General features: G+C 37.0%; 1 protein-coding gene across 3 annotated transcripts in view; it reads left to right on the top strand.

Moving 5' to 3' along the window:
• NUBPL (NUBP iron-sulfur cluster assembly factor, mitochondrial) overlaps window positions 1–12,701 on the top strand; it is a 176,765-nt gene that overhangs the window by 155,801 nt on the left and 8,263 nt on the right. Inside the window, exons 9-11 of one of the 3 annotated variants that reach the window (XR_012507557.1) lie at window positions 5,200–5,320; window positions 9,484–9,566; window positions 10,388–10,622. The exons of 1 other annotated variant lie outside the window; for it this stretch is intronic. Coding sequence is in view for 1 of the 2 variants with exons in the window: in XM_010963002.3 (XP_010961304.1) it covers window positions 5,200–5,320; window positions 9,484–9,566 (204 nt within the window). In the remaining variant the exon portion in view is untranslated. The remainder of the gene's footprint in view (window positions 1–5,199; window positions 5,321–9,483; window positions 9,567–10,387; window positions 10,623–12,701) is intronic. One more of the 3 variants, XM_010963002.3, reaches the window with a different exon arrangement.

Below are 12,701 nucleotides of genomic sequence, written 5' to 3'. Positions count from 1 at the left end.
AACTTGTAAACTTTAAAAAATTATTGAGGTATTTTATATTCTTTTACTTGTACTAAGTCTTCAGTATCCATTGTGTATTTTACACTTACAGCACATCTCAGTTCAGACTAGCCACATTTCAAGAACTCAGTGGTCACATATGACTAGTAGCTACCTTATTAGACATTGCTGGTCTAGAACCCCACTGTTTCAGAACTTCCCTGGGGTTAGACTTTTATTTCAGCTCTTTCCTTGGAGTGTCAGGTGGAAAAAATAGGGGGTTGTTCCTCCCAAAGACCGCATCTTAATTTTACTGCTACTGAGAGGTAAAACAGAATAATAAAAAAATTCTGTATTATATACAGAATATTTCTGTTTTAAAGAGATGATTCTTTTTGTGTGCAGGTTCACAAGATGCCCAGTAAACCATTGTTTTGGTTATTTATTCTTGTTGCTTTATTGACCATTCTTCATTCTCATGACCACTTTTTTTTTAAAGCACACACTTTATTGAAGTATGATATACATACACAAAAGGCATAAATTGTAAGTGTATACAGCTCAATGAATTTTGCAAAGTGAACACACCCATTGTTTATATTCAAGAAAAAGAGTATTACCAATAGCCCAGAAACTCCTGCCTTGTGCCATCTCCCAATTGCTACCTGCAAAGCGGAATCCACATTAAACACCATAGATTAATTTTACCTATTTGTGAACTTTATATAAATGGAATAATAAGTATATAGTTTTGTATGGCTTATTTTGCTTAGAATTATGTTTAAGAAACTGACTCATACTGTTGATTGCAGCTTAGTTCTTTCATTCTCACTGCTGGGTATCATTCCATTGTGTGAATTTATCACAGTGTATTTGTCCATCTTACAGTTGATGGAAATTTGGGTAGTTTTCCATTTTGGGGTCATTAGTTATGAACACTTCTGTACATGTCTTTGGTGATGTTATGTTCACATTTTTGTTGATGTATATAACAGAGTGGAAATACGAGGCATACATCAGTTTAAATAGATAATCACCAGTTTTCTGAAATGGTATACCACTTTACACTCAACTGAAACTATGAGTTTTGGTTGTTCCATGTCCTCAGTGACATTTGGTATTTTGGGTTTTTTTGAGGGGAGATGGTGGTGGTGTACTCACAAAGATGTTCATCTGTTCTAATCAGGTCTTAAGCATAAATGTATGGTATCTCATTGTGGTTCTAATTTGCATTTCTTGGATGATAAATAAAATTGAACAGTTTTTTCTCATGTTTATTCATCTTTGGATATCTTTCTTTATGAAGTGCCTGTTAAGTCTCTTGCTCATTTCTCTGGTATATTATCTGCTTTTTTCTTATTGGTTTGTAGGAGTTCTTTATATACCAGATAAAAGTCCTTTGTCATGTGTGTTATGTGAATTATAGATATGATCTTCTATTCTACAGCTTGTCTTTTTACTCTCTTAATTATGTCTTCTGATTAAGTTATTCATTTTAATGTCCAATTTAACAAAAAAGTTTTTGTTTATGTTTAGTACTTTCTTGTGTCCTGCTAGAAAAATCTTTGCCTGCCTCCAAGATTATAAGTATATTTTGCTCTTTTCTTCCAAATGTGTTTTTGTTTTATCTTTCACATTTAGCTCTATAATCCATCTGGAATTAATTTTTGTGTATGGTGTAATATGAGGGTTAAGATTCCTTATTTTTCACGTGGATATCCAATTAACAGGCAGTGCTGTGCAATCTCCAGTATAAATTAGTAACTTTAGTGTATAAGTCTGTTCTGGTCTCTCTGTTCTATTCCAACTTTTTTTTAAAGCAAAGTAGTGTATGTGTAGGAAGTTTTTAAGATGGTGAAATGCTACAGTTAATTGGAAGTAGTTTATTCACAGTAACCTAGGAAGCAGTATTTGGACATTTATCCTTTAAATAGAAGAAGTTACATGTTATCAGTAATAAAGCCAAGCTTACTTATCACAGCCTCTGAATTTCAAACATATAATGGGTTGTTTATCTCTAAATTTTTCTGATTATATATCCTTATCAGTAAATGATATTTGAACATGTATATATAATTCATATGTATACATATATAGAGATAGATTCTAAAATGTATACTATATAGAGATATATTATAAATTATATAAATATATAGATATTAATATAAATTATATGTATCTATCTATAGATTCTATAATATGTACTATATATAGATATAGATTATGTTATAGATCTGTATATAGTATACGTGTACTAATATGTTATTTTCATTATAACACACACAAAAATTGGAATTAAAAAGAAATCATAAAGAAAAAAATAGAAATTCTAATACTTTCTTCCTACACCCCTGTGTCAGGCAATGTGGGCTGGATTACATGTACTAACAACCCTCAAATTTCTGTGGCTTAAAAAACAACACAAGTTTATTTCTCTCATTCTACATGTCCATTATGGCTTGGCTTTAACAGTCCTCTGGATCGTTCTTACTTTGGCACTCAGACTGATGGAGCAACCACTTTCTGGAAGCTTGCTAGTCCCAGGGACAGAAGGAAACATAATGGGGAGTTAACACTTAAAGCTTCTGCCTAGATGTGACACATGTCACTTCCACTCACATTTCATTGTCCAAAACAAGTTACATGTCCTCACCTAATTGCAGAGAAGAAAAATTGTAACCTTGTGCCCAGGAGGAAAATCCTGTGCAGAGAAGAACTGTGTAGGAGGAGAACTAGAGTATTTTAGAAAGCATTAAAAACTGTCACCTCTGATATGACTGATTTCAGAGAAAGTCCTGGATTTCTCTTTGTCTAAGAAAATAAACACACAAAGACAAATCCTTTTAGTTTTTTCCCATTCTGTGCTATTTTAAAAACCGTACAGTCCTGAGAAATGAGTGTCCTGCAGCCATAGGCATAGTAGTCTCTCTTGCTTAAAACCCACTAACGGCACTCGTGTGACCCAGACACCTAACATGGCCTGCAACCCCTACCCCTCCTGCCACATCTCACATCACTTACCGCACACCTCACATCACTTACCGCACACCTCAACTGCCCTGCCTTTCAGTTCCTTGAAGGAGGCATGCTCCTTCTTCTGTCTTGAGTGTGTTTCCTCCCTTTCTCCTTGTTTTCACCTGTATATTCTTTAACTTTTAGATCAAACATTTCCTAAAAGAAGACCTCTCTGACTCCCAGGGTAGATAGTTTTCTCTTTTCTACAGTCTCATAATACTCTGTACTTTGCTTCCAGAGAGGCTGTTTCATCTTTTAAAATAGATTTTTGCACTGTTTGTTCAATCTGTTTCTCCAATTAGCATGCAAACTCCAAGTCTGTTTTGCTCACCACTGTATGCTACTCCTTGTGTTTAGCCCACTTACTGGCGTATAATAGGATCTCATTAAATACTGAATTTAGTTATATTTTATGTCTGTGACATTTATGTAGTCTATATAGAGAGTGTCTGAGACATTTATACAGTGCATAGCGAATGATTTGATAGTAAGAAGTTAATCACACAAGCTGCAAATACACTTTTGCTCCATGCCTCTGTATCTTGGGGACTCTAAGAGATTCCAAAGTAGGAATACTTTTCCTATTCTCTCTGGGTTAGAATATACCCTCACTTAAATTTTCACGTTAAATGTTTCTCCTTTTGCCACTTCTAGAGTGATATTTTTATGTTTCAGTTGAAATCCTTATAGGATATATTACATTTAACATAAATGGCAGTAAAAATGCCCAAGGAATGAGTGTATTATATAAACACAGTGAATAAACAAATAAGCTGTGTGATATTAAGATGTGTGTTCTTCTAGCCTTCTGGAGATGGTACTGAACTACCAAAACACAGTGTGATTTGTTTTTTGTGATACTTTGCATCAGCAAAAGGGCATATGATGCTTGGAAAATGCTTACCTACAAATTTATGTCCCTCACTATTTGTCTTCATTTACATGTGTTGTAGGAAGCTTTAGTCTTTCCTATTTCTCTTTTCAGAAAGAATAACAAATTTGATCACCTCCTTGTTTATATGTTTCATTGTGGACTGCCAGTACTATTCTCCATTTAAAATGCAAATATCCTAATAGCGATATCACTCATGATGATAATCTTATTGGTGGAATTGATAGGATGATATAGACATTATTATCTCTAAGCCTCTGATAGTTGTTTTCCCCATTTTTATTCTAGAAGAGAACTACTGCTTCCCATCAATAAGAAGTGGGATTAAAAGGATCATGAATAAGGATTATATTTGCAGAACCCATCTATTCAACAGATGTTTATGAAGTATCTATTTTGTGCCAAAAGCTGGGGAAGTTCTGAAGTAGATGGACACTTTGTATATAGCCTTAAACTTTTGTTGCAAATGATAGCATTTTGCTAAGAGCTGAGTTTCAGTTTTTGCTAGCTGTGTCAGTCTTCTCACCTATAGAAAAGGGATAATAGAAACCCGTCTCATAAAGTTCTGTGAGGAGTAAATAAAACAGCGCATATAAAGCACTTATTTCCCAGTGCCTGATATATAATAAGCACTCAGTATGTGTAAGCTGTTATGTACTGTGAGGCTTTGTCCACAGTTAGCCTCTTAACTATTTATTTTCCTGCATTTCTTCCTGTTTATTTTTTCCATATTGCCCTCAGAACTAAATTTCTACAACATAGGTCCAATTGTGTATCATTACCTCTTCAATGCCATCTCCTCAATATGGCTTTTTTGTCTCAAGAAGAATGTCTCAAATACATGGATGGCATCTAGCACCTTACCATCTGACCCTGGCCTCTCTTATCACACGAGCTTCTGCCTTGGCACCCCCACTGGGTTGCAGCCCAGATAGGCCACACAAGTTATATTTCACTGCCTTGGCTTATGCTCCTCCTTCTGCCTAGAATTCCTGCTGAAGGTCTTGACCGCTCTTCTTGCCCTCAACCTAAAGAAACAGTTCTCTATGGGCAACTTCAGAGAGTACTTTTATTCCCAAACAGAATTTTTTCATCCCTGTCATTTGTGTCTCTTTAACATTTATCACATTATTAGAGTTAATGACATGTGTCTTGCTCTCCCACTAGCTTGTGAGTTCCTTGAGAACAGAGACCATAACTTATTCATCATTATATCACTGGAACCTAGTAGGCATGCAGTAAGAACTTGTTGAAATAATGGGTTGAGATTGGGTTACTTTTGTTTTAATTTCAATGTGTCTTTATTATTGTAGGTTCTGGGCCTTGTCCAAAATATGAGTGTTTTCCAGTGTCCAAACTGTAAACACAAAACTCATATTTTTGGTGCTGATGGTGCAAGGAAACTAGCGCGGACCCTTAATCTTGATGTTCTGGGTAAGACCACAGGATATTCTTTCGCAGAGGAAAGTGGAGATGAGGCATGGTGATGAAGAATGTTTCAGAAAATGATGAATTGCTTTTGGCTTTGTGTTTTGAATCAAGTTATTATAGCCCAGTTCTGTGTGCTAACCTTTCTTTGGCTTTTTATAATACTTCATTAGTGGAAGGCATTTTGTATAGGAGGTTTGTTCTGCCAACTATGATAATTTCTGCTATAGATAAAAACTGCCTCTAACTTGAATTTGAGAAGAAGGTTTTGTGTTCTGAATACTGCGATTTGAAGTCTACATTTTAAATAATGGTCATCAGTTTGTGAAGTTGGGAAAACATCTCTCAGTATAAACAGATACATACAAAAATACCTTTTCCGTATGTTGTAGCAACCTTTGGAAGCATCAGTTCTTGGTATGATTGAAGAAATGCCTTCCTGATCAGTTCTGAATTTATTAGTCCTTCTGCTCTAGAAAAACAGTATTTTCTGTTTTCTGTAAACTTTATATATGTTTGCCATGTCTATGAAATATGGCACCTGAAACTTACATTGTCTATACTGTTCACATTACAAAATTGAAGGTAAATTAATTAGTGTTTTGAGGAGAAGTAAAATCATGTGTTAGGTGAGCAAAACACAGATTTGGGATACAACATGATTTTTATAAAATCCACAAGCCTGGAGGTGGGTATAGCTCGGGGTTAGAGTGTGTGCTTATCATACATGAGGTCCCGGGTTCAGTCCCCAGTACCTTTATTACAAAGGTAATAAAATAAAAATAAATAAATTCAATTACCTCCACTGCCTCTCCCCCTCAAATCCACAAGCAACTTAATGGACTTTTTAGGAAACGTGTTTTGATATTCTACTTACGAGTTTCTATTCTGGGCAAAGGCAGATGTTAGATGCTGAATAAGAGAGACATAGAGTGAATTATTAGTTTTAGGTAGTTAACAATTAAGATCCCTTAGAGATTAAGGAAGTTCAAAACATTCTTTATTATAATTAAGTCTCTGAAAGTTGATGTTAAATGTATTATTGTTATTATGCATTTGTACTGTAGCAGCTACCACAGTACCAGGTGAATACTAATGATATATTTTGATACATTGCTATAATTATAGGTACTAATTATATTCTGCAACTGCTTTTCATTTAACTAACCTAGAAAGTTCATCTTCTAAATCTGCATAATAACATAACAGATTGACATTCATTTATATAATAAAGTAAATGTGTGATTATAATGGCATTATTGAATTATGATGACACTACTATAATTCCCTAATTTATGAATGGGTGGTACAGTTTTGTAAGTCAGTTATTGAAAATTTGAAATTTGTATCATATCTCCTAGAGAAAAGATCTCACATACGGAAATTATACTTTAACCAACAGCTCACCAATATATAGTTGCCTTAAAACTATTTCAGAAACACTGACTAGTAATCACAGAAACTGAATAGTGCCATAGACTGCTGTATCTAATAGTGTTATGGAAAAAATAATTTACAGTTGCAACACAGAGCACATCTCCTCCTTTTAATGTGGTTATGGGGACTCTGAGGGATCTCCCATGAACTGGAGCAGGGGCTCTGACAATGAAGAGGTTAAACTCGAAATGAGGAACTGAAATCAGGGGAAGAGTTCTCAACAGCTATGGCCTCCTGGCTGGGTGAAAACACCCCATGACCCTTACTTGTCCTTGACTTGACTTTCTAGCTACCTCTTAATTTATTTTCATTCATGGGGCTGTGTTTCAACTGATTATTTGTTAAAATGGCCCTTTCAGAACTTTATCCTTATTCACCTAGAGGGGCAGTTTATGCATAGTAGTTACAGCCTCAGATCATCTCACAGAAACCCCTTTAACTTTTATCTCTGAGATGTGCTTCCTTCAGACCTAGCCCCTCAAAAATACTTTTGAAGGCCAGGCTGAACTGCACCCACACTTAACTACTTTTACGCCTTTTCATCCTTCTCCATTTACTACTACTAGCCCATTACTGCTTTAACCGTGCCATCTATTTTCTAGCAAGGTGTTCCTCTTTTGAGTTCTCCTCTTCTGTGGATTGTGAGTCTCTGGAGGGCAGAAATGATGTTGATAGGTGGCTGCATAAAGGAGAGGGCTTTATTTTTCCTTTCTCCCATTACTGCTGTAGAAGTGAAAGCATTCAGGATTTCTTACTATTTAATCGCAGTTCATAAATCAAGTAAAAACTTTACGGGCTTCTAAGTATTTTCTATAACGTATCTTCCCTTGCCTGTGACAGCTTTCTACAGTCCAAAGTTGATCTATAGAACAGACATCAAATTTACTGAAAAGCGGTCTTTAAATGGTTACTGAAATATTCATGTATTTTGTCATTTGGCTATTGAACATTTAAGAAAGAGTTGAAGAGTTGGTTAAGATCTCAAAATTTACTCACAATGGTTGATATTTTTAGGACATTACCTCTCCCTAAAACAGAATATATATTCTTGTCAAGTGTACATGGAACATTCTCTAGGATAGACCACATACTTGGACACAAAAGAAGCCTCAACAGATTTAAGAGGATAGAAATTATTTCAGGCATCTTTTCTGATTACAATGGCATGAAACTAAAAATCAACCACAGAAAAACAAACAAGAAAAAAACAGCTGCATGGAGACTAAACAATATGCTACTTAAAAAAACCAATGGGTCAATGATGAAATCAAAGAAAAAATTAAAAAATGTCTTGAGACAAATGACAATAAAAACACAAGCACACAAAATCTATGGGATACAGCAAAAGCAGGCCTAAGAGGAAGTTCATAGTGATACATGCATTCCTCAAAAACCAAGAATAATCTCAAATAAACAACCTAATCTACCACCTAAAAGAAAAAGAAGAACAAAAAAACCTGAACTCAGCAGAAGGAAAGAAATAATAAAGATCAAGGAGGAAACAAATTAAATAGAGATTAAAAAACAATGGAAAAAGATCAATCAAACCAGGAGCTGGTTTTTTGAAAGAGTAATCAAAATTTATTGATAAGAAGAGCATGAGATATCTGTTCCACTATTACTTCATAATATAAATTGTGATAGGTTTGTAATTTTGTAGCATTCTTCTGTATTATTTGCATTGCCTGGCATGGTGCTGAATGAATTCTTTTCTTTTTTATTTTAACATTTTTTATTGAGTTATAGTCATTTTACAATATTGTGTCAAATTCCAGTGTAAAGCACAATTTTTCAGTTAGACATGAACATACATATATTCATTGTCACATTTTTTTTTCGCTGTGAATGAATTCTTTATAGAGAACATACACATGCACACATGTTTCAGTAACCTTTGCATGGGCCTGGAGTGGTTCTAAGAATGTTGAGTACCATGACAAGTCAACTCTTCTACTTAAAACTCCATTTACTGCATTTTAAATCTCAGCCTTTTGAAAGACTTCATCTGCGATGGTGTGATAGATTCAACTGGATGATAGATCAGAGCATTTTTCATCTAAATTCTACTACCTAACAGCAATATATCCTCAGGAAAGACACACATCCCCTCCAATCTCAAGTCTATAAATTGGAGGTTCTTCTTATATGTTTCCTGAGAGATCATCAATCTCACAAGTTATCTGTAATGCTATGTAAATTAATACATAATAAAAGAAAAATAATTCTAATCAAGAGGCAAATAGTTGAGATAACAAGTCTGGTACTTTTCAACAGTTCTCTTAGCTCATTCATCTGCCATCATCAGGAAGATTATTTTGTTGTGCTTTTTTTGAACTACTTTACCTCTTTTCCTCTCCAGTTTCCTCTTATTATGTGACATATGTCTATATCAGATATTATAGGGAGAAATAATTTACAAATGTCTTCCAAGCCATTTCTGCCTGGAAGACCTCCACCAAAGAATAAATCAGAGGCCTATCTCTTGACTGGCTGCCACACAGCTTTCATATACACATATGTAATCATGATACTACTCTCAAATGGAATATCGTGCCCCTAATTTTCATTTGAAATTCCTTTTTTGGAGATTTAGCAATCTGAGGATAGTCCAACTCAAGCTGATTTGAATCCGTTTAGTTTAGACTTGTTTCTTTCTGAAGTTCAAAGAATAAAATTCCAAATGCCTATATAAACTTCTGTGGTGCTAATGGATATCTGGTGGGCTCTTTTAGGAGACGTTCCCTTACATCTTAATATAAGGGAAGCTTCAGATACAGGCCAGCCGATTGTGTTTTCACAGCCTGAAAGTGATGAGGTAAGTTGTCTTTCTAAGTATGTATTTTAATTTCTTTTCACCGGATATATACTTCTTGACATATAGAAAGAAAGCTGGGAAGATCAAGTTTATCTATTCATAATGTATATTTTAAACAAAGATTAGTTAACTTATCTAAACCATCTTTAAGCTACTATTTTGTATGGTAGACATACCAGTGCTGGCTCTGAACTATTAGCTAAACAAGTTCACCTACAAAGAATCATCCCAACCAGTTTTCTCATGAAGAACACGAACAGTGAGAACTTGCAGAGTTCTTCTCTTGCTGGCTAGTAATATCTAGCTGTGTGAGGTTATTATGTTTCAGCATTAGAAGTTCAGCTGATTGTTAGGGGAAGGAAACCTCATATAAGAAAATATTAAATTGAGTATAGGGAAATTGTATAAATCTTTTTAAAAAAATTTTTTTTACATTTTTTATTGACTTATAGTTATTTTACATTGTTGTGTCAAATTCTAGTGTAGAGCACAATTTTTCAATCATACATGAACGTGTATATATTCATTGTCACATTTTTTTTTCACTATGAGCACCACAAGATCTTGTATACATTTTCCCCTGTGCTATATAGTATAATCTTGTTTATCTATTCTGCATTTTAAAATCCCAGTCTTTCCCTTCCCACCCCCCACCCCCTTGGCAACCACAAGTTTGTATTCTATGTCTATGAGTCTGTTTCTGTTTTGTATTTATTTTTTTGTTGTTGTTGTTGTTGTTTTTAGATTCCTCATATAAGCGATCTCATATGGTATTTTTCTTTCTCTTTCTGGCTTACTTCACTTTGAATGACATTCTCCAGGAACATCCATGTTGCTGCAAATGGCGTTATGTTGTCAGTTTTATGGCTGAATAGTATTCCATCATATAAATATACCACATCTTCGTTATTCAGTCATCTGTTGATGGACATCTCGGCTGCTTCCATGTCTTGGCTATTGTAAATAGTGCTGCTATGAACATTGGGGTGCAGGTGTCATTTTGAAGTAGGGTTCCTTCTGGATATATGCCCAGGAGTGGGATTCCTGGGCCACATGGTAAGTCTATTCCTAGTCTTTTGAGGAATCTCCATACTGTTTTCCACAGTGGCTTTCCTTGCTTCCCTCTCCCACTCTTAATGATTTAGATGTCTTCTTTTACAATTTTGTATTTATTCTTTTTGTAATTCATGGCAGTTATCTCCTTTCCAGTTATAAGTTTCTCATTTTTGTAGCATCCTGCTTCTTTTCTATTTAGCCTAGACCTGTGAATATTTCTTTTAGCTTGGGATTAGTGTTGCTAAACTCTTTTAGTTTTTGCTTGTCTGTGAAGTTATTTATCTCTCCTTCTATCCTAAAGGATAGCCTTGCTGGATAGAGTATCCTAGGCTGCATCTTTTTTTCATTCAGGACTTTGAATATATCTTACCACTCCCTTCTGGCCTGTAGTGTTTGCGTAGAGAAATCAGCTGAGAGCCTTATGGGGGTTCCCTTGTAACTCACTCTTTGTTTTTCTCTTGCTGCCTTTAGGATCATTTCTTTGTCCTTGACTCTGGCCATCTCGATCATGATATGTCTTGGTGTGGGTCTGTTTGGGTTCTTCCTGTTTGGGACCCTCTGAGCCTCCTGTACTTGGATATCTGATTCCTTCTTTAGGTTTGGGAAGTTTTCAGTCATGATTTCTTCAAATACCTTTTCAATCCCCTTTGTTCTTTCTTCCCCTTCTGGGACCCCTATTATGCGTAGATTGGCACGCTTTATATTATCCCATAGGTCCCTTATATTGTTTTCATTGTTTTTTATTTGTTTTTCTCTCAGCTGTTCTGATTGGGTACTTTCTGTTGTCCTGTCTTCTAAGTCACTTATTCGTTCCTCTGCATTATCTAGCCTGCTTTGTACAGCCTTTAGGTCAGCTCTCATCTCAGCAAGTGAGTTTACTAATTCTACTTGGCTCTTCTTTATAGCTTCTATTTCATTTTTGACATATTTTATATCTCTAAATACTATTTCTTTTAGTTCCTTCAGTACTTTGATCAGTCCTTTTTTGAAATCTTGATCTAGTAGGCCATCAATGTCTATTTCCTTGATCATGCTTTCAGGGGATTTCTCTTGCTCTTTTAATTGGGAGTGGTTCCTCTGCTTCTTCATATTGCTCATATCTCTGGCACTGTGGCTTAAGGAGTATCAGTTACCTAGTTCTCCTGGAGATGGTGTGCTCTTAATGATTTTATCGAGAGGTCTTTGTGTCTTCGCCCTGTTTTGCAAACTCAGCTTGCTGTTTCCAGAGGCCCTCTGTTGGCGCCCTTGTCTGTGCTGCTCCCAGTGGCTATCGGCTAGCAGATCACACCCCCTCCTAACACTGGGTCAAGAGCTGAGCTCTTACCCGGTGGGTGGGAGGGTCACTCCCCATACTGATACCGCAGTCAGATGCTGCACTTCGGGGGGAGGCAGGTGGGAGTATTGCGCCCCCTCCCAGCACTGTGGTCAGGTGCTGCATTCCTGCCAGGAAGCGGGGTGGCCGCCTGCCCTCTCCTGGCGCTGGTCTCTCCACTGCTCCGTGCTTCTGCCCGCTCCACCTCCGGTTGGCGCTCCGAAGGTGGGCTCGGGGAAGACCGCGGAACAGCCCCACCCCTGCTGCATGCCAAATCTCAGCTCCTTTTTTGTCTTGGCGGCGCAAGTTCTCTGAGGTGTCAGGGCAGAAAGATCCTATCTGCCTCGGGCTGTAAACAAGTCTCAGTCCTGCCTAGGAGGTTGCGGAGCCCCCAGTACAGATTCAGGTCTCGGCCCTGCCCCACCCAGGCGCTTGCACAGGAGGAGATGGCTGTGGCTAAGCCCTGCCTCTCTTCTCGTGAGATGCGCCAGTAATGGCAGTGCTGGCCTGAGGAGACAAAGGCTATGGTGCCCCTTCCCCCAGGGCACAACAGCCGTGTTGCTTTGCTTTTTTCGCAATTTATGGAGGACCAAGGTTGTTCTGCTCCATATCCCCTCCCAGCCACAGCACGCAGCAGGCTGCAGTCCCTAGGGGCTGCCTCAGTGCAGCCGCCCCAGTCCTCCACCCGGCTCGGGCAGCCTGTCCCAGCCCCAGCTGCCAGCTTGCATCTCGGGCTGGGTGTCGCAGGGACCCTTTGTGCCCGTTTA

Source organism: Camelus bactrianus, chromosome 6, assembly GCF_048773025.1.
Source record: "Camelus bactrianus isolate YW-2024 breed Bactrian camel chromosome 6, ASM4877302v1, whole genome shotgun sequence".
NCBI lineage: Eukaryota > Metazoa > Chordata > Mammalia > Artiodactyla > Camelidae > Camelus > Camelus bactrianus.
Note: the sequence above shows the minus strand (reverse complement) of the source record. Positions and strands in the feature narration are given on the sequence as shown.